A 26,669-nucleotide genomic window follows, 5' to 3' on the forward strand; every position below is an offset into this window, starting at 1 on the left:
TCCCTGGTGGCACACTTAGTGAAGCAAAGGGTTTCTCAGCAAATAAATTAGAAACATTTGTCATTTCAAAAATCTAAGGCTGTGCCAATGAATGAGAACAACCAGAGTATTTATCACAAATTTTGGAAAGATTGGACTTCCTTTTGTCCTTTTATCTTTCCAGGTGTGGGATAGTAGGTAAGGCTAATATGGACAAACATGGGTTTAAAATCCTAGGGAACACTAAGGTATTAAAATAAATGTATTTTGATACACATATTGTTTGAGTCAATTACCGTAGGCATAATTCTCAAGTGGTAAAAATTATCTTTGATTTAATCAATAGAAAAGGATTTGAAGAATGTAGCAAGATGAATCTTTTTGTTATTTCACCTAGCTTAGTCCAGGTTAGCAAGCCCTGATGTATAAATGGATTTGGCTCTGGGAGAGAGTTGAAAGGGAGTCTATTGACTGCATACTGTGGTACAGAAAAAGAAAAATCCTCTTTAGCAATTCAATTTAGATTGATTTAGATCAATTCAACGATCAATTTAGAATACACACACACACACACACACACACACACACACACATATGTGATTCAAGAGAGAGGAGAATCTATGCAGTGCCCTGAGAATCTCTTGTATTTCAATGAATTTACTGGTAGGACTTTAACAGAAAGAGATGAATACCTGTTTACCTATTTCCCTCTCGCCTTTTAAATCCCTTTGAAAAACTGAAATTCCAAGAATTACTTTTTGGATGTGTACTAAGGATCTATGTTAACACAAGAAGTCAGATTGCTTCTGAGTCAAAGTCTAAACACTGCATGTGAAGCTACACACTCTCTGTGGTACCCTGGGCACTGGTCAGGTTTCAGAGAAAAGCCTATGTGTGCTTCTGTATATCATGTATGTAACATACATGTGCTTTCTTGTGTTTTGTGCTCTACTCAATTCCTGAAACACTTTCTCCATTCTATTACTATATTTTTATTCCTTTGATGTTCAAAAAAGTCTTTAAAATTGATTGCTAGATATTTCCCTCACTGCTACTCTTTGTTCCACTTTGCACCTATGGAATATTTTATGTGTAAATCACTGTCAAATATGTGCAAGTGTGCATGCCTGCATGTGTGAGTGTGTGTGTATGTATGTGTGTGATAGAACTGCTGGCAAATTTATGTCTCTGTAAGTTCTCATATGCTAATCTATATACCTGACTGTTAATGTAATACAGAGTCTGCTAAAGGAGAAAAACAATCAACGGCTTTGGAGTAAGGAGATATGAGATCCAATTTCAGGTCTACTAATTAGTCCGTGTGTGACTATACATATATCACAGACTCACTAAACTTTAGTCCACTGTTAAAATATGGAAAATGATATATGATACTTATGCCTTATGAAAAATAAGGTAATAGATTATAAATTAGTTTGAAATTTTCAAAAATATGTACAAAGAGAAGTCATTATAATTATGTTTAGCTCCTATATTCATTACTTGTTAATATTTTTAAAGTACTCTAAGCCAGATACTAGACAAGTGACTGGAAATATACATTTTTGTACAGGCTAGATATGGTCCCCGTCTTCACAGAGCTTTCAATCTAGTGATCAAGACTGATATTGAGTACATTATTGAAATGTAATCAAAAAGAATTGCAGCATATAGTTGGAACATATTCAGCCTGCTTTATTAAATAGGGAGAGGCTATTTTCCTGTAATGTAATTTTTTTTTAAGGCAAGGGAAATTGTCCTATATAGAGGCAGTCTTGTTTCCGAGGGCCTGTGTAAAAAAGAAAATTTAGTCTTAGAAATGCAAAGGAAATTATGAATGCGAAGAACACAGAAAGCAATCAGAAGTGGTACCTGGCCTGGTTGCAAAGGGGGCTAAGTGTGAGTGTGGAAGGTAGGAGTCAGACCATAAGAATATATTATACTTGGCACACCACAGTAAAAACTTTGGACTTTGCCTAAAGGGCAGAAACGAGTCATTGAAGTATTTGCAGCAAGAGGGTGACATAATATTTGTGTTACATAAGGTCACTTTGGCTGTCCTGTGGTAGAATAATAGACAAGTATGAATGCAAGAGATAATATTTTGAGCTAGGTTGCTGGGCACTTGAAATGAAGAAAAATAGACTTGATTGAGGAAATATTCCGGCTATTTAATCGTTGTTACTTGGTGATTGTTAAGGATGTGGAGTGTGGGAACTAGAGGAGTCAAGAACAATACGAAGGTTTCTATCTTAAGAAGCTGGGTGAATGGGATTGCTGTTCACTGAGATTGAGAACACAGGGAGAGGAGGTTTGGACAAAGCAGTAATTGCTAACCCTTAGTGAATGCTTAAAACCTGAAGACACAATTCTAAGTGCTTTGTATGTACTCTGTTATTTGGCAGATGACTAAACATAAGGATAAAACACACAGCCAGAGTCCAAGCTCTTGACCATGATGATGTGCTCTGTACCTTTGAAGAGCATCGCATCAATTTTGTCATGTTAGGTTTAGATGCCCTTAAAACATTAAGTGGAAATGATGAGGGAAATAAATCTGAGAAGAGTTAAAAGAAATTTTACAACCACCTATTATCAAAGTTAAATGAAGTCGAGTGAACGAAGATTGTAAAGGGAGAGAGTGTAGAGTTAGAAAGCCAACAAGCCTAGGGCAGGGCGGGCGGGGGGGGGCGTGGGATGTAGGAGCATACCTAATATTATAAATCTCAGTGTTCAGTTAGAGAAGATGGAACCTTCTCAAAAGACTGAAATGGAAGAGCCAAAGTGGAAGAAGAAATGTCAGAAGAGTATGATGTCAGGAGAGCCAGAGAAAGAGCAGTTCCAAAAGAAAGATGTAGTTCTCTGCCCAATGTTCCTAATAGATTGGGTAGGAAGAAAGGAAAAGTATATAAAGGATTAAGAGAGAACTTTATTTTAAACATAGTTATTCTCTTGCCTTCCTTATAAATTTATTCTTACAACCCAGATTATTCTATGAAACTAAAAAGAACTTAAAGTACATATACTCAGGGCACCTGCGTAGCTCAGTCGATAAAGCATCCAGCTCTTGATTTTGGCTCAAGTCATGATCTCAAAGTCATGAGATCCAGCCCTGTGTCTGGCTCCACACTTAATAGAATCTGCTTCTCTTCCTCTCCCTCTGTCTCTTCTGCCATACTGTCTCCCTCTCTTTCTCAAATAATTAAGTCTTTAAAAATAAATAAATAAAATAAAATATGCATAATCATATGGACAAAGAAAACAGAAGAGAAAGCATCAGAAAATAAATTTCAACAAATTTTGAGATGAAATAGAAGGAAGATACAGTTAATATCATTATTTACATACAAAATACACTATTATCTACAATATAAAGTACACATGAAGGGGTATGAAAACTGGGTTAATGCACAGACCTCCTTACAGTCTAGGAGACAACAGGTACCAGGCAAGAAACAGAAGATACTTAGTACTAAAAACAGGAAAACTGACCAAAATACTCACTATATATGGCTACATAGCTATGCCCCAGGCAGAAGTCCAGAATATTCTTTGGCTTGCTGCCAGACCATCCTGTTGTGAAACCTATCATGTATATAAATCTTCCAATTAGCATTTGAGAGCTTCACTCTTCAATTCCTAAGGACAGTCGGGGATCACCAGATTTTTGCAGAAAACTGCTGTTATGAAAGATAAAGATCAAAAGAAACACAGAAAAGAGAACTCAGAAATGATGCAAGGAGCAGGGAGACAAAGACAAAAAGCTTATAGTTAATATCCTCTGAGAGAAATGAAAATGACATGGCACCCTCAAATACAAACAAGATACTATGTAAAAGTAATATTCAGGAAGCAACAAGTAGCTTTTGCAGTAAAAATATGCCTCTGATAGAAGATCATACAGAAGATGGATTTAGAAGATCAAGCTGAGAAAAATCTCCCAGCAAACAGAATAACAAGAAAAAGACACAGAAATTACAAAAGAAAAAAATAATTGAACTACAGGATAAAAGTAGGTTATAGCTCCTACATCCAACTAATCGAGATTGCAGAGAAAGAGAAAATAAAAACAAAGAGGAGAAAATTACCAATTAAATAATGATGGAAAATTTAACAAGATTAAAAGATAAGGGGTTCCAAAGTGGAAGAGTCTTTCAAGTACCCAGTATAATGGATTTAAAAAAAAAAAAACATCAGAGCACATTACCTGAAATTTCAAAAGACTGAAGACAAGATAAAAATTCTAAGATGTTTAGGTGGAAGGGAAAATCACAGGATTTTGAATAGTAATGGAACTGGATTTCCTGGCAACAATTTTAAAAGCTAGAAAATAACAAAAAAAAATGGTCTTCAAATTTATGAAAGAAAATTATGTCTGACCTGGAAATATATAGCCAAACTTTCACTTGTTTGTGGGTGAAATGAAATCATGTTCAGAGATTCACATACCAGACATCCTTCCTCAATAAATTACTAGATCTTGTATTTCACCTTGGATGTTTTATTCCAGTAAGTCCAGAAAGAAAAAGACATGGGACTCAGAAAATAGGAGATGTAACACAAGAAAGAAATAGAAAATTCACAGAATAATAGTGAAGAGATATTTTAGGATAACAAATACATATCAGATCTACAAAAACAAACATTACAGACAAGAACAAGAAAATACAAGTGTTCCTGAAGGATTATTCCAGGGGTAAAACAAGAGATTATATTCACTTGACTGTATCAAGAGGAAATAGAGAATTGAATTAATGAAAGGTACATAGAAAAATAAAGAAAAAATAAGGAAATTCTTAAACAAAAAAAATGCACAAGAAATAAAATGTGATCAAATTATCACATATGACTATATACTATTATTTATGACTATATATATGACTATAGTAGTGTATATGTAGTAGTAGTAGTCATATATATGAAACTATAGTAATATATATGACTATATATATGTATGTCATATATATATGACTATATACTACTATAATTTGATCACATTTTATTTCTTGTGCATTTTTTTGTTTCTTTAAGAATTTCCTTATTTTTTCTTATTTTTATAAATAAGGAAATTCTTATTTTATAAATATAATTCTTATAAATAAGAATTTCCTTATTTATAAAATAAATACTACTAATTTAAAGCAATATTGCTTTCTATGTATTTTTGCTTGATTAGAAGTATGTTGAAATTTGTTAGCAGGAAGTTAAACCACCACATTACATGCTACAAACCTATAATTGAAAAATTAAGGAGTAGCATTATAATTAATTTATTTAGAAATTTAGATTAAAGAAAAGCTTTAAAATTGGAAGTTATTAATGTAGGGAGAATAAATCTAGATTAGAAGGAGTTATGATTGAGATAGTTCAGAAATGAGATACCAAAATTATCAATGGGTGTAGAAGAGTGTTAAAGAGATGGTAAATCAATGTCCTAAGGGAGGAAGGTGTTACTATACAAGGAGACCATCAAAGGAAGAGAGGTTTTACAGGAGAGAAGAATAATGGTTTTTAGAGAACAAGGGGGATAACAATTCCACTTTTCAGTCCTGATGTATTTATGGGATAAGAATGTCAGCATGCTCCACTTTTAAAGGCTACCAGTGAATCAAGTTTCAGTTGAGACTATGAGGGAGGATTCAGTGAAGACGACAAACTCGGTGGAATTTTCGATCATGATATAAGACATACTGTGAGTTCAGACGGAGTAGAGAAGAGAGAAATTGGGCCAGGGGAAAACTTCAGTACATTGTGGGGATGAGGGAAGGGACAGAAAAGATGACCAGAAGAGCCTAAGTTTGGGGACAATGAAATAGAAAACAGTCTTAAGTGAACGGTGCTCCAAAAGTCTCATGGACAGTGGACCCTCTGGCCAAATGGTTTAGGTACAAGCCTGGATAGTTTTTTTCCTCTTAATTTATATTTAAAGATTTACAGTGGGGGCAACAGACAGGTATAAAGAAATAGTTACATGGTTCGACACAATAGGGTGCGTGATAGGCACTGAGCAACACAGGCATCAGAAGTCATTTGTGTATTCATTTGTGGTTCAGAGAGGCAGACAGGGCATGACGTATAGCTGTGTGGTTGATGTGACTACCAGTGACTCAATTAGAAACCTGGGAACTAGAGGGTATTGTGATAAATGAAATAAGTCCATCAGAGAAACACAATTATCATATGCTCTCCCTGATATGAAGAATTTGAAAAGCAGAGTGGGGGTGTCGGAGGGTAGGGAGGGAAAAAATGAAACAAGATGGGACCTGGGAAGGGAGACAAACCATAAGAGATTCTTAATCTCAGGAAACAAACTGAGGGTTTCTGGGTGGTGGGGGGAGGGATAGGGTGGCTAGGTTATGGACATTGGAGAGGATATGTGCTATGGTGAGTGCTGTGAATTGTTTAAGACTGATGATTCAGAGACCTGTAACCCTGGGGCAAATAATACATTATATGTTAATAAAAACAAACAAACAAAAGCCCTGGGAAGCTTTCGAGACACCTCTGTCTCCCCCAGTCTCCCCTCCCACCTCTCATTTAATCCATCACCAACCCATTGGATTCTGCTTCTTAAATATCTTTCCAATCCACTACTTCTTTCCATCCTGTTACTCTCATAGTCTAAGCCATCATCACTTAGCTTTACAACTGTAATAACTACCACAAACATTTACTAGGTGCCTAAGTAGGTCAGATATTTACTAGATGCATTTACTTGCTACCTAATATATGCCAGGTCCCAGGTAAAGACTGAGAAGCCACCAATCCATAATCAGGGATTTCAAGTAAGATCAACTAAAATAAGCATTAAAAAACCTTGAGATTCAGACTCCTAGAAATGTGAAGTGTAGGAGTTCAAGAGATAGAAAGTAATGAAGAAGTATTCTTTTAATGATTTTGGTTGGCTTTCTACAGAATGCCAGGTATAAATAACCATCTGAAAGTGCTGACCCATGAACCTGTCCTCAAAATATCATTTTATTAATTCTGGAAGTTAAAGAAAGGATAAGAAGTTTTGGGCTGAATTTCCAACAACTCTTAAACATTTTCTACTCACTTTCTTCCAAATTTGGCTTAACCTAAGCAATTTAAAAAACAAAATGCTATGTTGTTTTTATAAACTAACACTACTTTCTAGTAATAAGCTTATGTTGGTAAGTCAAATAAATTAACAAAAAGGCTCATGTTTCAAATTAATGCTCATTTAGTACTACTCTGTAGCCAGCAAATTATATGGTGTCTACGAATTCAAAAATGAACAAGACAAGATATTTTCTTCAAAGGACTTACCTAGGAGGAAAATGGAACATGTAATTGGGAAGCAATGTGATTAGTGTTATGTAATTTAGAGGAAGACTCCAATCATTCTTCTTGGAAAGACATTCACAGAAGTAGTGTCCTTTCACTTAGAATGACAAGTTTTTCGAATAAATTGTCAATAGCTGATGGTGGTTGGGAGGGAAGGAGGAGAGCCCTAACTATATTCATTTATTCATTCATGGATTCATTTTTTGTTTGTATGGTTTTTTTTTTTTTAGTTTCAAGTTTTTATTTAAATTCCAGTTAGATAACATACAGTGTAATATTAGTTTCAGGTATAGAAATTAGTAATTCAACACTTGTATATTACACCCACTGCTCATCACAACTGGTGCCCTCCTTAAGACCTATCACCCATTTAACTCATCTTCCCACCCACCTCTCTTCTAACAACCCTTGGTTTGTTGTCTATAGTTAAGAGTTTATTTCTTGGTTTGCTCTCTCCTCCCCACCCCACCCCACCATGTTCATTTGTTTTATTTCTTAAATTCCACATATGAGTGAAGTCATATGGTATTTGTCTTTCTCTGACTGACTTATTCCACTTAACACAAAGGTCTGTAGCTCTATCCATGTCATTGAAAATGACAAAGTTTCATTCTTTTTGGTGGCTGAGTAATATTCCACTGTGTAGATACACACCGCATTTTCTTTATTGATTCATCAGTCATTTGAGCTCATTCCATAATTTGGCTATTGTTGATGCTGCTGCTATAAATATTGGTGTGCACTTATCCCTTCAAATTAATATTGTGTACCCTTTGGTAATTACATAATAGTATAACTGGTGAGTTGTAGGGTATTTCTATTTCTAACTTTTTTGAGGAACCTCCATACTGTTTTTTGGAGTGGCTCCACCAGTTTGCATTCCCAGCAATAGTGTAAGAGGGTTCCCTTTTCTCCACGTCCTCTCCAACACCCGTTGTTTTCTGTGTTGTTAATTTTAGGCATTTTACTGGTGTGAGGTGATATCTCATTGTAGTTTTGATTTTTATTTCCCTGATGATGAGTAATGTTTATCAACTTTTCATGTTTGGAAAAATATCTATTCATGTCTTCTGCCCATTTTTTGTATTTTGTATTATTTGTGTTTTTAGTGTTGAGTTTTATAAGTTCTTTATAGATTTTGGATACTAGCCCTTTTTCATATATGTCATTTGCAAATATCTTCTCCCATTCTGTAGGCTTCCTTTTAGTTTTGTTGATTGTTTCTTTTGCAGAAGCTTTTTATTTTGATGAAGACCCAATAGTTTATTTTCACTTTCATTTCCCTTGCCTCTGGAGATGTGTCTAGTAAGAAGTTTCTACTGCCAACTTCAAAGAGGTTACTGCCTGTGTTCACCTCTAGGATTTTAATGGTTTCCTATCTCATGCGTAGGCCTTTCATCCCCTTTGAATATATTTTTATGTATGGTTTCACAAAGTGGTCCAGTTTCATTCTTTTGCATGAAGACATACAGTTTCCCGATACCATTTGTTGAAGAGACTATTTTTCTTCCTTCTTTGTTGAAGATTAATTGACCATATCGTGTGAGTCCATTTCTGGGTTTTCCATTCTGTTCCATTGATCTATGGGTCTGTTTTTGTGTCAGTACCATACTGTTTTGATCCTTACAACTCTGTAATATAACTTAAAGTCTGAAATTGTGATGCCTCCAGCTTTGCTTTTCTTCTTCAAGATTGCTTTGAATTTTGGGGGTCTTTTATGCTTCCATACAAATTTATTTCATCCTACATTTGTTATTAAATATTTGTTGTATGTCAAGCTTTAAGACAAATGCAAAATAAATAAAACATTGTTCCTACTCTCAAAAGACTTAGAGTCTAGAAGAATAACATGAAAATCAATAGATTTAATGAAGTGTTGTAAGTGACATGGTACAAGCCTGTGCAAGATTTCATGGCATTTGGTCAGTTTAACCTAGAGAAAGATATTATTGGAATTTCTACCATGATTATAAGTTGCTTTCTACCATTAAAATAAAAAGATTCATAAAGATAGGTTCTCATTCTGAAGCAAAAAACCAATCCATCTCTGATCTGTATCCAGTAGAATAGAAGCTTCATGAAAATAGGGACTTTGTTTAATTCATCACTCTATCCCAATAACTAGATCAGTGCCTGGAACATAGGGGTTATTTAATAAATATATGTTCATTAGTGGATTGAATTTGTAGGCCAAAAAGAGGTCATCATAAACCTTAGAAATGAAACTTGAATATTTTTACAGAAATGGAAAAAATATAATTTTTTCCAACAAATTCCAGATATTTCTATTCTGCCATGTAATTTGTGTAAAATTAAAAAAAGAAAAAACATACTTCTGTGTATCAAGTAAGCATGGTAATTGCATTGCACTGAGTCAGGATTGTATTCTGGCGAGATTCTGCCATTCCAAAACTGTATGATGATGGGAAATATCTTAACCTCTCTGAATTCCATTTCTTTATTTTTTAAATGGGAATAAAACCTATCTCACATATCTTGCAGGACTGTTCAAGTATTAAATGATGTAATGCATGTACATGTTCTATATAAACTTTAAAACACTATATAATTATAAAACATATACTAAAATTAAATTTCTAAGGTTTTAATATTACAGGAATGCCCTCCAAATTCAGTCAATTAAGCATGGTTTGTTGTTTGTTTGTTTTTTTCCTGTTTTTTTTTTTTTCTCTAGTGCAGTGCCTGGAGATGACCACCAAACGGAAAATCATCGGCCGACTGGTGCCGTGCCGATGTTTCCGAGGTGAAGAAGAAATCATCTCAGTTTTAGACTACTCCCACTGCAGTCTTCAGCAGGTGCCAAAGGAGGTCTTTAACTTTGAGCGGACGTTAGAGGAGCTTTATCTAGATGCCAATCAAATTGAAGAGCTACCCAAGGTAATCTTTGACAATCAAAAATATACACCATAACTGAGTATTTTATGATATCCAAAGACTTGGCATAATGATAATGTTAATTACAGCTTTCTATCTGAGTAATTGGCAGATAGTTCAAACTGATATAACTTTCCCCAGTATTCTTGTTGGTACCTTTTAATACCACTTCATTTATAACTTCATGTCATGTGTTAATGACCAATTAAACTCCATGAAAATCACCATTTTATGAATTATATCTTATTTGATTTATTTTTAAAAGATTTTATTTTTCACTTATATGAGAGAGAGAGAGAGAGCACAAATCGGAGGTAAAGCAGAGGGAGAGGGAGAAGCAGACTTCCTGCTGAGTGCAGAGCCCAGTATAGGGATCTATCTAAGGACACTGGGATCATGACCTGAACCTAAGGCAGATGCTTAATTGGCTGGGCCACCCAGGTGCCCCTGAATTACACCTTATTTTAATTGAAAATGGTTTCCATGAAAATATAGATTGAGATCAGTTATCAGTGGGTTGAGTTCAATAGTTCATATTTAGAAAATGATGGAAAGATATGACACTGTATTCCAGAAGTGAAATTTTTATCATTAAGGAGACATTGTTTTAAAACCTTGAATTGTATGTTCTAAGTCTGAGAAATACTTTTACACATAACACACATGCACTGTTACATGTTTAATACTATTATGAAAAACATGCGGTTATTTCTTGAATTTGGAATTTTTTATTATTACAGTCATTTCTGAATATATGGCATGTAAGTATAAACAGAGTAGAGCTAAAAATTTAACTAATATCAAATTTTGCACACACACTGCCATTATGACATCGTGCTAGGCAAAAAAAATCTCTCCTGTCTCCACTGCAGAAAAGACTGGATGATAAAAGATTAGCTAACATAAACCAAGGCCACACAGCAGAGAGGTTCAAAATCTAAACCACTATATATTAATGATCATCGAAATAAATGACTCACATTAAATAGTAGGCATAGCATTTACTTGTGAAGGATTTACACCATGGCTCAGAGGGAAAAAAATATCTTACTATACATTTCCATTGAATATGTTAAAAAATGCACATTTAAATACCCAGAAACCAGGAAAAGAAAATCCCATAATAAAAACTCACTTTGTTATCAAATTCTGAGAATAATGTGCTGATCAAACTAAATTATGAATAATTGCTTTCACTTAGGATTATGAATTATATTATATGAATTATAATTATGAATTATGAGTTATAATTGTAATTATATCATATACCATATAGAATTATATATACTATATAATTATATTAATTTTTATTAATATAATACTTCAGAGGCAGGAACTATTTAATTTGTACTCCAAAACAAATATACTTCATTTTTGACAACCAAACTATATAATGTCTTAGATTTGGGGTCAGGAGATCTGGGGCAGGCCTAAAAAAATTTTAACTGTATTGATTGCCATGTAGATGCATATCAAGAAGAGGCTGGCATGAAATGGGCTGTTTCCCCCAAAGACTATGAACTTCTTGAGGGCAGAGATATCATCTTACTCATCTTTGCCTCCTTGTACATGTTATGACTTTCACATAATGGATATTCAATCTCTTTCTTGTCCTGCCAGGTAGAACAATGAAGAGAACTTCATATACTATAGGAATTGATTAGCAAAATGGTGCAAAGTTTAAGTGACTCATAAATGTGACATTTAGCTCTAATTTAGAAAAATAAATATATTTTTAGAGCAGCCTCATCTAAGGTTGCCAGATAAATAAAGGACATCCACTGAAATTTGAATTTTAAACCAAAACCCAGAATTTTTGGCATAATTATGCCCAAAATATTGCATTTGATATATTTAAAAAAATAGTTATTTAACTCGGCATGCTGTATTTTTATCTGCTGAATCTTGGGAGCCCTAAATCAATCTAGTTATTTAAAGCCTTTTTCTAGAGCTATGCAACAAATTCTGTAAGACAAATAGTAAAAAATGGTTTATCAATCAAGTATTTATTTAATATCTATATTACTACACAGTGTTTGAGGGTTTAGGCAGGTAAAAGAGAAATCAGCCTCAATCCTTGTTCTCAAGGATCTAGCTACCTAATCACAGAGAAAACTAAAACATTAGAGGCAGAAGCATGATAATGTATAATTAGAGCCAAAGAGCCAAATACTGTTAAAGAGAATAGTTTCATTGTTGCAGGGGTGGGGGAGGGCTTGACCAAAAGGTAAAGATGCAAAAATTAAGATGGTACATATGGAGAGGGTGAAGAGAGACACAGTAGAGCTGTGAAGAGTCTGGAAATGCAGGTACACATGAGGGAGTACCAACAACATGTAAGTAGAGGAAGTAGAGCGTAGAGGACGCAGGTAATGAAAGACACTGAGAGTCACACAGCATTGTTTGACTCAATGAATTAGGCAGATAGTGTTATTGGAGAGTCTTATATATCATGTATGTCACCAGTAGCCTACGTAAGCTTGGATTCACGGTACATAAAAATAATACAAGTGAGCCAAAGACAATTTAATTTCTCAGTGTGTTGAATTGAGGAGAAATTGTTATATTTTATTATTGTTATGCTTTATATATTTCAAAGATCTTTCACATAATCTCTCAAGGTTTCTTTGAGTTCCCAAGTTCAAGGTGTTGCTTTCATAAAACAGCCCTGTGTTACTTTCTTCTAATGTATTTGATATAGAGATATGATCTAAGTTATCTGAAATTGAGACATGATCATAGCAGTACATGGATATATTTGTGCATATTAGAAAAACAGTAAGTCAAACAAAAGCTCTCTTTTTCTGAGAAGGATAAGGAAGTTTCAACTTGTTCTTAGGTTTCATTGGCCCTAATTGTGTTACATGTTCATTGCTGATCCCCTTTACTATAGAATCCACAATGACAAGAAAAATGAGATTACTTTGATTGAATTAAACACTAGTTGACCACCTCTGTGGATTTGTGATTACTGGTCACAACATAAAGGGAAGGAGTAGGAAGGACTGTAGGGAGATTACCACAGTGTACACTACAAACAAAATGTTATATAGTCATTGTTTCCTGAGGAAAAGTAGATGAAGTATTGAGTTTCTAGGGAGTTTAATCTTTAAATTTAAATTAAATAAATTTTTTTTGTCTGCATTTTATTTCACTGTTTTCTTTATGTTTCCTTGGCGTTGTTACCATGGTAATTCCAAATTTGTTGAGTAAATGAGATAGCTATTTGTATTTTTGACATTATATTACGGAAGAATTACCTTTGTAATTTTTTTTAAAAAATTTTCTTTCTGATTTTTTATTCAGAGACTATTCTAGGGTGACCAAGAATTACTACTCTAAGATGTTATACAACAGGTATAGAATAGAGTAAGGTTAATGACATTAGAAAAAGATATGTCGAGACTGTGTCAGAAAATATGCAAAAATAGAAATGAAAGAACAGGAAGTTTTTTGATTAGGAATGGTTCAATCTGTGTTACTTAATTTGATATAGTAAAAGTAATTTAATATAGTAAAAGGTAAAAATACAAAAGGTAAAAATACAAAATGACATGCCTTTTATGCAGTAATAGAAAACCCACACAGCTTATAATTTAGTACTGCTTTGCTTGTTATTTTGAACCAGGAACTTAAAAGTATAGACAGGATAAAAATATATGTTTATAAAAAATAAAAAATTAAAAAAAAAAAAAAAAAAAGTATAGACAGGATAATAGACCATAACAGGTGCATATTATATATAAAGTAGTGTGGGAAGACAAAAGTTTAAAAAAAAAGCAATAAAGAGAAAAATTGCTGAGAAACTTCTTGAAACCAAAGAGGAGCCTTAAAAAATAATAATAAAAAAAAAAAGAATAGAAGTAATTTGGAAAAGCTAAAATATGACCAAAATTGAGAGACATAGAGAGTGAATTTGACAGATGATGTCAATTTAACCACATGTAAAAGGGGATGGAACAAAATCTGAAGTAGCAACCTTGGAAAACTTTCTCCATACTAAACTTTACAATCTACCCTTGAGACATTTTAGAGATTAAGAACCTGACCTTTGGACCCAAACGTGGGATTAGATTTTAGCACTGCTATTTGGTTGGGCAGATATTTTATTTTCTGGGAGTCTCAGTTTCTTCATTAGCAAAAACGGGAAAATAATAGAGGTTGCTAGTGATAGATGATGGGCAGATAAATAGATAAATGCGTACTGGGTGAGATGATGCATATGGAATACCTGGAATAAAGAAATATGCAATAATCGGTAGTCATCATTCTCCCATCACTGATGAAGGATAATCCCCATGTTAATTATCCTGAGTAAAACAAAAGTAAGATTTTGGTAACATCCCAAGGTATTTCTGGGCATTGGATCTCTTAAAAAAAAAAAAAATTGTGTGGCATGACTTTATCTCTAAAATCTCCAAAGACAACTTCTAGGAAATCAATTCCCGGTCTGTAAAGGGTGTAGGTTTTTGACTCTACCAGCTGCACCAACACATTTGTGATGACACCATGGTTTACACAGAAAATTTCCCTGACTCAAAGATATCACAATGTTGTATTATATTTGAATAGATGCAACCTTGGAGATTGTTTAATTTAGCCCACAATTATTACTAATAAGCAAACCCAGGCCAGAAAAGTTAATTAACTTCTTTTAGGACCCATGGGATGTTAGATTCCTATCCAAAATTATTACCAAAGACTGTGCATTCATTAGGATAGAATAGGCTATGCTACAGTAACAAGTCAAAAGCTCAGTGTGTAACTGAACAAAAAAATTTCCCAATTTTATCCCTGTACACACAGTTGCCATGACTACTGGGGAAAGCACAAGTAACTTCTAGGCAAGTTCCTATGGTGAGTTTGTACTATCATTTTGCTTTTTATAGTTTAATTATTGGTTTCTCAGCAATTTTCTTTTTCCTTACTTTCTCAGGGACATTTTCTTGTCTCCTGGTTTTAATTCTCACCTCTAAGTAGATAACCTTTAAATCCATCTCCAACTCTGACCTCTCTCCTGAGTTCCATCACGTTTTGCTTATTCATCTGTTGAAAAACTCCATGTGGACAGACATTTTTATCTGATATATAAATGTCTAAAACCAAGCTAATAATTAGAATGTGTTCAGAGAAGTGTAACTAAGATGGTGATAGAAAGCATGTCTTTGAAAAATGGTCAAAAAAATTTGGAAACTTGTCTTAGAAAAACAGAACTTTAAGGCAAAGTATATGAATTCTTTTAACACATTTGAAGGATCAGGGTAGTAATGCCAGAAGCATAGTTCCTTGTGCAGAGAGGGCATGCCTTAATAATCTAAGGAGCTTAGTACAAACCCACCATAGGAACTTGGCAAGGAGTTACCTGTGTCACTGGGGTAAAACTGGGAAATTTTATAATGCTCATTTAGGTAAAAATTCCATGAGTAAGAGAAATATGGAATCTCAATTAATTTTTTATTATGTTTTTTATGAATTATTTTTATTGACATACAATGTATTATTTGCCCCAGGGATACAGGTATGTGACTCATCAGGCTCACATACTTCATAGCACTCACCATATGACATACCCTTCCCAATGTCCATAACTCAGCCACCTCTCCATAACCTCCCCTCCCCCAGCAACCCTCAGTTTGTTTTGTGAGATTAAGAGTCTCTTATAGTTTATCTCCCTCCTGATCCCATCTGGTTTCATTTTTCTCCTTCCCTACCCCCCAAACCCCGCACTCTGCCTCTCAAATTCCTCATATCAGGAATTTCAATTAATTTTGATCTAGATGTCTATAGCTTACAAAAACCTATTGTCTCATGATGAATAGAAGGTTATAGCCTCAACTGTGTGGTACTATCAAAGCTAATTATAGAAATTTCCAATCTTCCAAGTCATTTAAAATTTAAGGTCATTTTACTTGTAAAATATGAGTTTTGTATATGAGAAAGGAGAGGTTCTAGCTTCCTATCTGAATGCCTCAGAGGGACTCAATACCAGTGAGATACAGGAAGTCATACAACTATTTTTAAATAATTAGGAAGAATACCAAAGAAGCAAGTATTCATTTGAATATTTAACTATACATTCTTAAAACCTGCTTATTTTCAGGGGCATATTGATAATGTCTTTATTTGGCCTCTGTTGCCTCAGGCTGACACAGATCAGTAGATCCCACACTTCTGGATTTCAAAAGCCAGCAAAGTGTGGGAACTGACATTCCCTTTCTTTTGCTAAATAAGCATTTTATTTATTTATATATTTTAAAAGCTTTTATTTATTTATTTGACAGAAAAAGAGTGAGCACAAGTAGGCAGAGTGGCAGACAGAGGGAGAGGGAGAAGCAGGCTCTCTGCTAAGTAGGGAACCCCATGTGGGACTCAGTCCCCAGACCCTGGGATCATGACCTGAGCCAAAGGCAGACACTTAACCGACTGAGCCACCCTGGTGCCCCTAAGTAAGAATTTTTAAAAGTCTCATGCAAAACTTATTATTTTACTGTAAAAGAATACTTTCATAGCCAAATGTGGAAAACATTCATAAACACAGAATAAATGGTATTCCTTCACAAGAAAGTCAGTAAACTTAAACTCTTTTTAAAAAATAGAGCAGTTTTATTGAGATAAAATTTACATACCTATCAAATTCACCCTTACAAAGTATGTACAGTTTAGTGATTTTATTATATTTGCAGAACTATAATGCCATCACCACTGTCTAATCATAGAAAATTTTAATTACCCCCCTAATACCCTATACGTATTAGCAGTCACTCTCACATTCTCTGCTTCCCCTAGTCCCTGAAAATCTCTTTCTTTATGGATTTGCTTATTTTAGACATTTCATATAAGTGGGATCATACAACATAGGGCCTTTTGTGACTGGTTTTTTTTTTTTAAAGATTTCATTTATTATTTGACAGAGAGAGAGATCACAAGTAGGCAGAGAGGCAGGCAGAGAGAGAGGGGGAAGCAGGCTCTCCGCTGAGTAGAGAGCCCAATGCAGGGCTTGATCCCAGGACCCCAAGATCATGACCTGAGCTGAAGGCAGAGGCTCAACCCACTGAGCCACCCAGGTGCCCCTGTGACTGGCTTTTTTTCACTTAGCATAAGGTTTTCCAGTTTTACCAACCTTGTAGCATGCATCAGTTCTTCATCCCTTTTTATTGCCAAATAGTATAACTTTGTATGGATATATCATATGCCACATTTAAAAAATGAGATATAACACCTTTTGAAATGCAGCCAAATTGCTAAAAATATTATTTTTCTGTAATGCATGTGTGTGTAATTATTTTCTCAATACAAAAGCATCGATTTGGAGCTCTATAATCCATAGTACACATGACATTGAGCTCCAGTATCCAATTTCTTTCAGTATTTTGTTTTTAATTAAGCAGTTGTTTAAATTCAAGTTCATAGAGGTATATAGAAAAAAATGAAAGTAAACTCTTACCAATATACATGCAGTGTAGGATATAGTCAGTAAGCTAACAGTAAGGGATGCCAGAAAAAAATGCCTCCCATATCTACAGTTGCTTCTCTGGGGAAACAGACAAACACTGGGGAGCTAGGAGCCAAGCAAGGGCTACATTAAAAACCATTGCTTGGTGACCACTGCTCCATGTTTCCACTCATACAAGGTTGTGTAACTGAAGCATTGGTCATCCAATATGAAGCAGTCAGGAATTTATCAAAGGAAGGATATTTTAGACTGATGAAAATTTTGCCATGGCGTGGCTCCAGTCACTGAGCCATGAATAGCAGAAATCCTCATTGACTCTTCAGAAAATAAATGAGCAGCAAAAATGCACCTGAATTGTGCTAGCAGCCAGCAGGTAAACTAGAGCTCAAAGTTAATAACCGGCAAATGGGCTATGACAACTGTATTGTAGCTGTTTGTCCTGAGCCTATACAAAAAAGCCAAGCAAGCTCTGTGTGCAGAGACTTGACCCCCGCTTTTCCCTCTGCTACCATTCTACATGACCTGTGCTTTCTTCATTTCCTTCAGTTCTTTACTCAAACATCACCTTACCAGAGAAGTTTTTCCCATTATCTTATATGAAATAATAACACCCACCACCACCACCACTGTTCCCTCTAACAAAATTTAAGACTTAGGTGTATCTCTGTATTTCTTATACCATTCAATTGTGTTAACCAGAATTCAAATACTGCCTTAATACTTTATCATTGTTATAAATCAGCATAGATAGCTTCCTCCAGTATGATATCTGTTATTTTACAAAGCATAAGACTTTTGACAGTGGCCAAAGGTAAGGAAGGATGGGAAAAATTAGAGTGTATCAGCACAGGAAACAGAAAATAAAACTCTCTCATTTAATGGTGGTTTGTTTAATTTTTGATGCAATTCTGGGGGGGGGGGTTGAAGTGAGGTGGGATAATTTTTGTGCCTCCTCTGCAATCCATGACCTAATACCATGCATTCTGCATTTTTTTTAACCTATCAAACTCTGAGTACCTTGTCCATATAGATTAGATCTGCTACATGATATTTTCTCAAGTTAAGGAATGTATTCTCTGACTTTAAAACAAAGGGAACAAAGGAAGGGTGTCATGGAGCATACTTTTACATGTATGAGGATGGAGAAGGAATAAACCCTTTAATATCTCTTTCAAACTTAGTGTTTTGTGATTCACTCATTTGAGATTCCTTTTATTTATTTTATAATATAATTTAATTCTATCTAAGAACTTTATTTATTTATTATTTGACACAGAGAGAGAGAGGGAGAGTACACACAAGGGGAGCTGCAGGCAGAGAGAGAGAAGTAAGCTTCCTGCTGAACAAGGAGCCCTATGCTGGGCTTGATCCCAGAACCCTGGGATCATGACCTGAGCCCAAGGCAAGTGCTTTACCAACTGAGCCACCCAGCGGCCCCAAGATTCTTTTTAAATAGATAAAAATGATGGGCACCTGGGTGGCTCAGTTGGTTAAGCCTCTGCCTTCAGCTCAGGTCACGGTTTCGGGGTCCTGGGATCGAGCCCTGCATCGGGCTCTCTGCTTGGCAGGGAGCCTGCTTCCCCCCTCTCTCTCTGCCTATTTGTGATCTCTCTCTCTGTCAAATAAATAAAATCTTTAAAAAAAAAAAGAAGAGAAGAAAAAATAGATAAAAATGATAAGCCACTGAAGGAAGCATTATGACAGAGTAGTGACTGCTGTCACTGGTTAGTATCAAGTAAGTGCTACAATACGATGTGGAGAGGTCTGGAGAAAGAGGTCCTAAGTTTAACACAAGTTCTGGTACTAATTAACCATGAAACATCAGACATATTATTTAACCTCTTTGAACTTTAGCTTCTTCATGTGCCATAGAGGCTAACAAATTTGCTTCTGTTCATTTCTAAAGATTGTAGTAAGGATCAAATAATACAAAGTATCTGAAAACTCTATGAAAACAGTAGAATGAAAAATAACTCTTGAGTTAAGAGAAATGGCTTATTTTGGTAAAGATGAATATTTATTGGAAATATATCATGGGCTCATTAATTTAATGGGATACTAGAGAACTTTACATGGGAAAAGGTTAAGAAATAAGAAAGCTCTGGATTGCTGCACAAAATCTTCAGCACAGTAGCAGTATGGGCCACATGCTGCTGCTCTTGTGAGGAATGGAGTCTCCAGACAACCTCATGTAATCATGTTGCCTCCCAAGTAAGTCACTGTGAGAGATGTCCTCAAAAAGAAAGTCAAGGTTCTAATGGAACTCCATCCATTAGGAATGGATGCTCAACAAGCAAAAAACAGTGTCCTCCAATGTTATACATATCATATATCTTCAACTTAATTGATTCTCTTTTCTTTTTATTCACTAATATTTGCTGTCTCTAATTTAGGAGTCTGAGAACATGCTTTTCTCAGGCCTTTAAATAAAATTACTTGAAATCAAGGTCACTTTCTAGTTTTGTGAGAAATGTCATGAGATCAAAGGAGCCGTAGGAAAAATATTTTAGGGAGACAAATTTTGAGATATTAGTTCCTAATTCTGATTTTAGTTTATCAAAACTTGAATGATAATTGACTTTTTTCTTCTCAAAAAGAATCTTTCAAAGTGAAAGACACTACTTGCATCATTATAGTTGCTGATTAAACAATTGTCATGATTGAGAAATATGAAAAGCCTGGCTCTAGATTAAACATGGCCTATATTTATGAGTGGAAAACATGAAAACTGCTACTTGTTTAATAAAGTTGCCTCGTTTTTTAAAATTGCACATTAATAAATAATTCCTTAAGTGTCTGTCTTTCAGAAACTCAGAATTATCCATAACCTTGGCATTTTACATAAGGAGCACCGCATATATCTATGGAGGGTTCTCCTAAGACCTTGGGCTTAAATAAGGAGGAGGGAACAAAAAGACCTTTTCAACTCTGTTGCTCCCTCAGATATTCATGGTATATCACTCTCCTCTGGTGCCAAAGGTATAGAATTTATCTGAGTAGAAAACTACCTCCAGAATGAAACTCATGTGAGTGATGCATACATAATCAAAATGTGACTCTGTTTAATCTCTTGCCTGAAGCATCTTTCTCCAAATGTGTTCTTCTATTGCAATTACTTTGGCATTCAAATGCATAGTTTTTTTTTTCAATAAATAAATAGTGTAGGTGGACTCCATAGGGGCTCAAGAAAAAGTGAGATGAAGTACAAATTTTGTAAAAAAAAAAAAATAGTTTATATGTGGAAAATTTTAGATCATTTTTGTCTCACTCTGAGTTCTATTTTTGGTTAATGTTTTACTGTTTCAAAGGTTTATAGTATCAACATCTCTTATTCATGTGTCAGTGAAAAACTAGGACATCCAGAGTACCCCAGTCATTTTTTGAACTCTTTTATAGTCTTCCAACTGAAGTCTTACTCATCATATCATTTTTTTCATCTAATCATTTATTTCTATCTTTTACCCAGTATAAAATCTTGTTGAGATCTGATAAACCAACCCATTTGCTGATTTTTACTGCCAACTTTTTTGAAATGGTATAAAAAACAAATATTAGGTAAAACATATTCATTGATTTGTTCATTCATCCAGCAAACATTTCTTGAGTACCAGTTATGTTGAGACAACTATTCTAGGTACCAGAGATACATTATTGAGCAAAACCTGCAAGTTCCTATTTTCACAAAATCTACATTGCTGCAAAGAGAGAATGGAAGTAATTTTTAGAAGAAAATGTTAGATAATAGGAAGTGCCATGATGAAAATAACGGAGGACAGTTATGTTGAGTTTTAGTTGACAGAGAGGAGTCAACTATACACATATGAGAAAGAACATTCCCGGGAGAAGTAATGCTCTAGGGCAGGAACGAGAGTGGCATGTTCAAGGAACAGAAAGAAGGTAGGGGTATAATGAGTTAGAGGAAGGACAGTGTAAGATGAGGAGAGGGAGGTAGGTAATAGGGCTAAATCATGCAAATTAAGGTGAGATAGGGAAGAACTTAAGATTTCATAGTAAGTAAGATCAGGGGCCACTGAAGGATTTTAAGGAAAAGGGTGACGTGAAATAACTTATGTTTGTAAAATACCACTCTGGCTGCAATGTGGGAAAACACTGTGGCTAGTGGAGAGTGAAGGTGAGATGAGAGGCTACAGTAATCATTTAGGTGAGAAGTTGGTGGCTTCAGCTAGGCTGGGAGTAGTGGAGAAAAAGCAGCATTTTAGACTAAGCTTTATCAGTAAAGTTAATAGGACTTGCTAATTGCATGGATTAGAGAGATTGGAGAGAAGGACTTGCCTAGAGATTTAGAAAGAGTTGCTATTGCTAAAGGAAAGAATAGGGAGAGAAAAGGCAGCTGTGGATATAGAAGGAAACCATGTGTTGTTGTCTTGGAAGCCAGAAGAGAACAGAAAGTGTCTTAAGAAGAGGGAGTGGTAAACTAAGAGATGGGCTAAAATGACAGAGGAGAGACCAATGTATCTGTTAGTGTGGAAGTAATTAGTGACTCTGATAATAGAAGTAGGGCAAAAACCCAATGAAGTGAATTGAAAAGAAAATGGTTGAGATACACATCTTTCTTAAAAGGTTATACTGTGAGGGAGACCAGAGAAATGAGACCAGCTAGAGAGAAATTTGAGGTTAAGATAAATATTTTGGGGGCACCTGGGTGGCTCAGTGGGTTAAAGCCTCTGCCTTCAGCTCAGGTCCTGATGGGATCTAGCCCAGCATCTGGCTCTCTGCTCAGCAGGGAGTCTGCTTCCCCCACCCCCAACCCCTCTCTGCCTGCCTCTCTGCCTACTTGTGATCTGTCAAATAAATAAATAAATAATTTTTTAAAAAAAGGTAAATATTTTGTTTGTTTGTTTCCAAGGTCAATGACATTAAGTCACATTTGTACACTAATGAGAATAAATTAGAAAAAAATAATTCCAAGTCCTGAAAGCGAAAGAACATAGGATTTACAGAGTGCATGAAGGGGTTGCTTTGAGAGGCACAGACATGCTTCCTCCATTTTAATGAGAAAGAAAGAAGAAAATATAGGTACAGATGATAGTTTGTAGGACTTGAGGGACAGGAATGATATTGAAATTTGATTCAAATGGTAGATAGAGGTCTCAATGTGTTAAAGAAATGCTTGAACCATTGAACTGATAGCATCAGAAGTGTCAATCCTTTGTTGAGCTGAAAGGGTGGAAGAATGGGGGTGCATATTTAGGATTGCAGAGGAATATAATTTACAAAGGGAATTGAGGGCCTTCAATGTATAAAGTAGCTATATTTTGTATAGTTTTTTCTTGACATGGTGAATAGTTCAAAAGCAGATGTAAGAGGCAGGATAAAATTATATTAGTTTATGTGCCTGGACCACTGTGCTAGCTGTGGAAACAGAAAAGAAGAAAACAAGTGACAGCAAGTAAAGAGAAAGCAGGAAGTATAATGGATATTTATTGAGCACCTGCTTCATATGCAATAATAGTTATTTTGTCCTCAGCACAATCTTGACAAACAGGTTTTGTTTTCTACATTTGAAATGTAAGGTTGAAGAATTTACCAAAGGTTGTACAACTAAAAAATACAAATTTGGCCTATATCACTCCAAATTCTTTTCAGTTCACTAATCCGAAGGAAAACCTTTCAGAATTTGGCATTTTACTAGATTCAGGTATGAACAAGGAGAGATTAAAGATGGTAAGATTTTCATCCTGGAGACTTGGGAAAGTAACACTATTAAAAAATATATTGAAAGTGGTTACTAGGTAGAAAAACATGACAAATTGTGTTTTAGATGCATACTATGTGATATCAGCTAAGATTCTCAGAAAGATACCACAAGAGAGTGATAGATCTGAAACAGCCTGATCAGATCAAGACTAGAAATACATATTTATTATTTACCCAGAGATCTGAAACAAGCAGCCATGTTTTGCTTAGCCTGCCTATTCTTTTTTTTTTTTTCCCTTAATGAGTTAGTGGTCGATTTATAAGATACCAGATTTTATCAAAAAGTCCAGATTCTGGGCTTATCTCCTTTTTTTTTTTTTTTTTTGAAAGAAGGGAGTCCATATTCCTAATTGGTAACAATTAAGTAGAACTGAGGATTGTTCGCTCTTTTGATGAAACAGATCTAGTTTGGCACAGATTCCACCCAAGCTGCCCCGTAACACTAAAGTTATCTAGCTCCTACAGAAAATTGGAGTTTGCAGCCTATTATAGATATTTATTAATTTTTTCATGAAAAAACATTTACTTTGTGCCTGATACTTCCCTAGTCACTAGGAAAACAGCCGTTGAACAGATGTATGCGCTCTGTAGCATGAAAGGCAGACATTGAACAAGAAATTGTATCAGGTATGCTGTTTATTATGATGGGTGGAGAAGCAGTGGGTGTTTTGGAAACATTCACTGGAGCATCTTTCCTGAGAAATGCCATTGCAATTAAGATTTTCCTTAAGTAAAGGTTCACAAGAAGAGGAGAGAGCTGTTTCCAGAGACAGTGCAAATGAGGCATATTTAAGGAACTGAAAAAAAGTTAAGGATTGCTTAAACACAGTGCAAGAGAGACAATGAGAAACAAGGCTGGAGAGTTATGAAGGCTTTCCACACTAGGCAGTTTGAACTTTATCCTGAAATATGTGGAAATTCATTTAAGGGTCTGTTTGGCAATAGCAAGATCAGAAATATAGCTTGGAAAGTTTTAGCTGCACTAAGAATAAAAGAACGGGCCCAGAGGCAGAGAGACCATTTAGGCAAAACTTAAAGAAATCTGTGAGAGGTGATGATGACCTGGCCTCCCATAGTAACACTTGCAGCCTCCTGACAGTGCACAGGAGAAGAATGAAGCACAAACAAGTCAGCTGCAAGAGAATAGAAGTAAGGGATGACAGTAGAAAAGACTGTCACCCTGAACAACTCCTCAGTCTCGTATTTATTAGAAAGTGAGTAACAACCAACAAAGAAGCCAGAGTAGATTACACATTGACCATGAGTCTTGTAGGTATGTAAGAAGAAAGGCAAAATGTGTCTGGTTACGCAGTACATGATCTATAGTGATCAAGCTCAAATGAAAGGATTGTTAGACTAACTGCTGATGCTCTCGGGGAAAGGGGAGACACTGGAAAAATGAAGCAGGCAGCACTCCATCCTGAGCAAGCCCAGTGATCCCAGCTGCAAGGACATATATCGTCCTCTCCCCCAAAGGGCTGTTGCCAGTACATGTTTTTCTTCAGGCTATATCTAAGCATGCTTGATAACTAGTATAGTTTCTCACAGGTTAGATTTTAAACAGTACATTGTTCTAAGGGACAGTTACAAATGCTGAGGTTGGAACAAAGGACATGGGTTGGAAATGCTTTTTGGAGGCAAAATTTACTGGATTTGGTCATCTGTTTCATATTTATATTTTGAGGGAAGAGGCAAAGTGAGTCACAGGTGACTCTCAGGTTTCTACTAGAGGATGTGGGAGTAAGCCAAAAGACAGAAGGTATGGAATTTGGGAAACCAGAACCAGTTCAGAGGACTAGCAAATGAGTATCTATGGAAGCCATATGCATATCACACAGAGAGCAAGCTGTCCAGACTAGAGCCCACTACACAGGGTGCAGGAGTGAGTTCCTCCAGAATCAAAATAAGATAAAATTTATCTGATGTGCTTTAGCATTTGGAACTATAATTACAGAGCATTTGACAGAGCTGTTTGAGCATCTGGAAAAAATTAAGGATAAATGCATTGAAAACCAAGCAAATAAAACATGAAGCAATTTCAGCAAAAAAAAAAATTGCTTATGAGTAAACAACAAACAGTGTACAAATAAACATTATTAGTATCAGCATTAACTACTGATTTAATAAGAACTTTGGATGTGGGTATACTGGGAAGATGAGGAAAAAGAAAGTAATGATGGGATGGTGAGAAATGGTAATGGTTTTTCAACTGCCATAATAGGAAATATACTTGACAATTGAACAACAGAGAGGTTGGGGCATTGACCCCTGCACAGTCAAAAATCCTCATATAACTTTTGACTCCCCTGAAACTTAACTACCGATAGTCTGTTGTTGACCTGAAGCCTTGCCAATAATACAATGGTTGGTCAACATATTTTATGCTATATGTGTTACATATTGAATTCTTATAACAGAATAAGAGAAAAGAAAATGTTATTAAGAAAATTATAAAGAGAAAATACTTACAAGTACTGAACTGCTTTGACAAACACACACAGATATGTGGACCTGTGCAGTTTAACCATGTTGCTCAAGGTTAACTGTAAATAAGCACTGTCTACAATTGATAAAGCAATAAGTAGAAATACATGTGTATTCTCTGGAAATATAGAAGAAAATAAAAGAAATAATAGCTTAAAAAAATGACAGTAACTACCTCTAGAAGGAGGCAAAGGAGAAGACAAAAAAAAAGATTTTTGTTTTATGAAAACAAAAATTAATTTTAAAAAAATTAGAAGAAAAAGAATTGAACTGGAAGAGAAAGCCAGGGGTTAGCCTTTTGCTGGATCTGACCATATTGTGGTCCTTTCTTTTGAAAATGATCTATAAGATGCAGTGATGAATATAAATGTCCAGTGTTCAAGTAAATTATAAAGTCTCACTTGAGAAAATTAAATGATGAAAAATTAAAAATATAAATGTAAAAAGGCAGGTCAATATCTGCTATCTATTGTTTCCATTAGTTCTTACAACAGTTGTTAACTGATTATTACATGTTTTAATGTTATTCGTTTCCTGGTTCAGTCTGTGGTAGTATGTAAAGTAATTCTAAATCAGAGAAGACATTTTACTAATGCAGCAATTTGGCTTCACTTCTGGAGTGGAATCAGCATTTAGGGAACTGATGGAAGATTTTGTCTCTAGAGCATAAATGAAGTTGCTTCTTCTCTTATTTTCTTGTTTTTTTTTTTTTATTTTTAAATATATTTATCCCAAATTTCTACAGAGAGCATAAATTCTCTATAAACTGTTTTATTACAAACTAGAGAAATAATCCTCTGTTAGTTCCCTAAAGGCCAATTTTGTTCCAAAA

The 26,669-nt window shown here is 35.1% G+C and overlaps 1 protein-coding gene across 5 annotated transcripts in view; it reads left to right on the forward strand.

Annotated features, from left to right (window-relative positions):
* LRRC7 (leucine rich repeat containing 7) overlaps positions 1 to 26,669 on the forward strand; it is a 572,538-nt gene that overhangs the window by 211,042 nt on the left and 334,827 nt on the right. For all 5 annotated transcript variants that reach the window (XM_004762996.3, XM_013061642.2, XM_013061643.2 and 2 more), the window contains exon 3: positions 9,983 to 10,185. In XM_004762996.3, coding sequence (XP_004763053.1) covers positions 9,983 to 10,185 — 203 coding nt within the window. The remainder of the gene's footprint in view (positions 1 to 9,982; positions 10,186 to 26,669) is intronic.

Source organism: Mustela putorius, unplaced genomic scaffold (genome assembly GCF_011764305.1).
Source record: "Mustela putorius furo isolate JIRA1106 unplaced genomic scaffold, ASM1176430v1.1 tig00003853_pilon_pilon_pilon, whole genome shotgun sequence".
Lineage (NCBI taxonomy): Eukaryota > Metazoa > Chordata > Mammalia > Carnivora > Mustelidae > Mustela > Mustela putorius.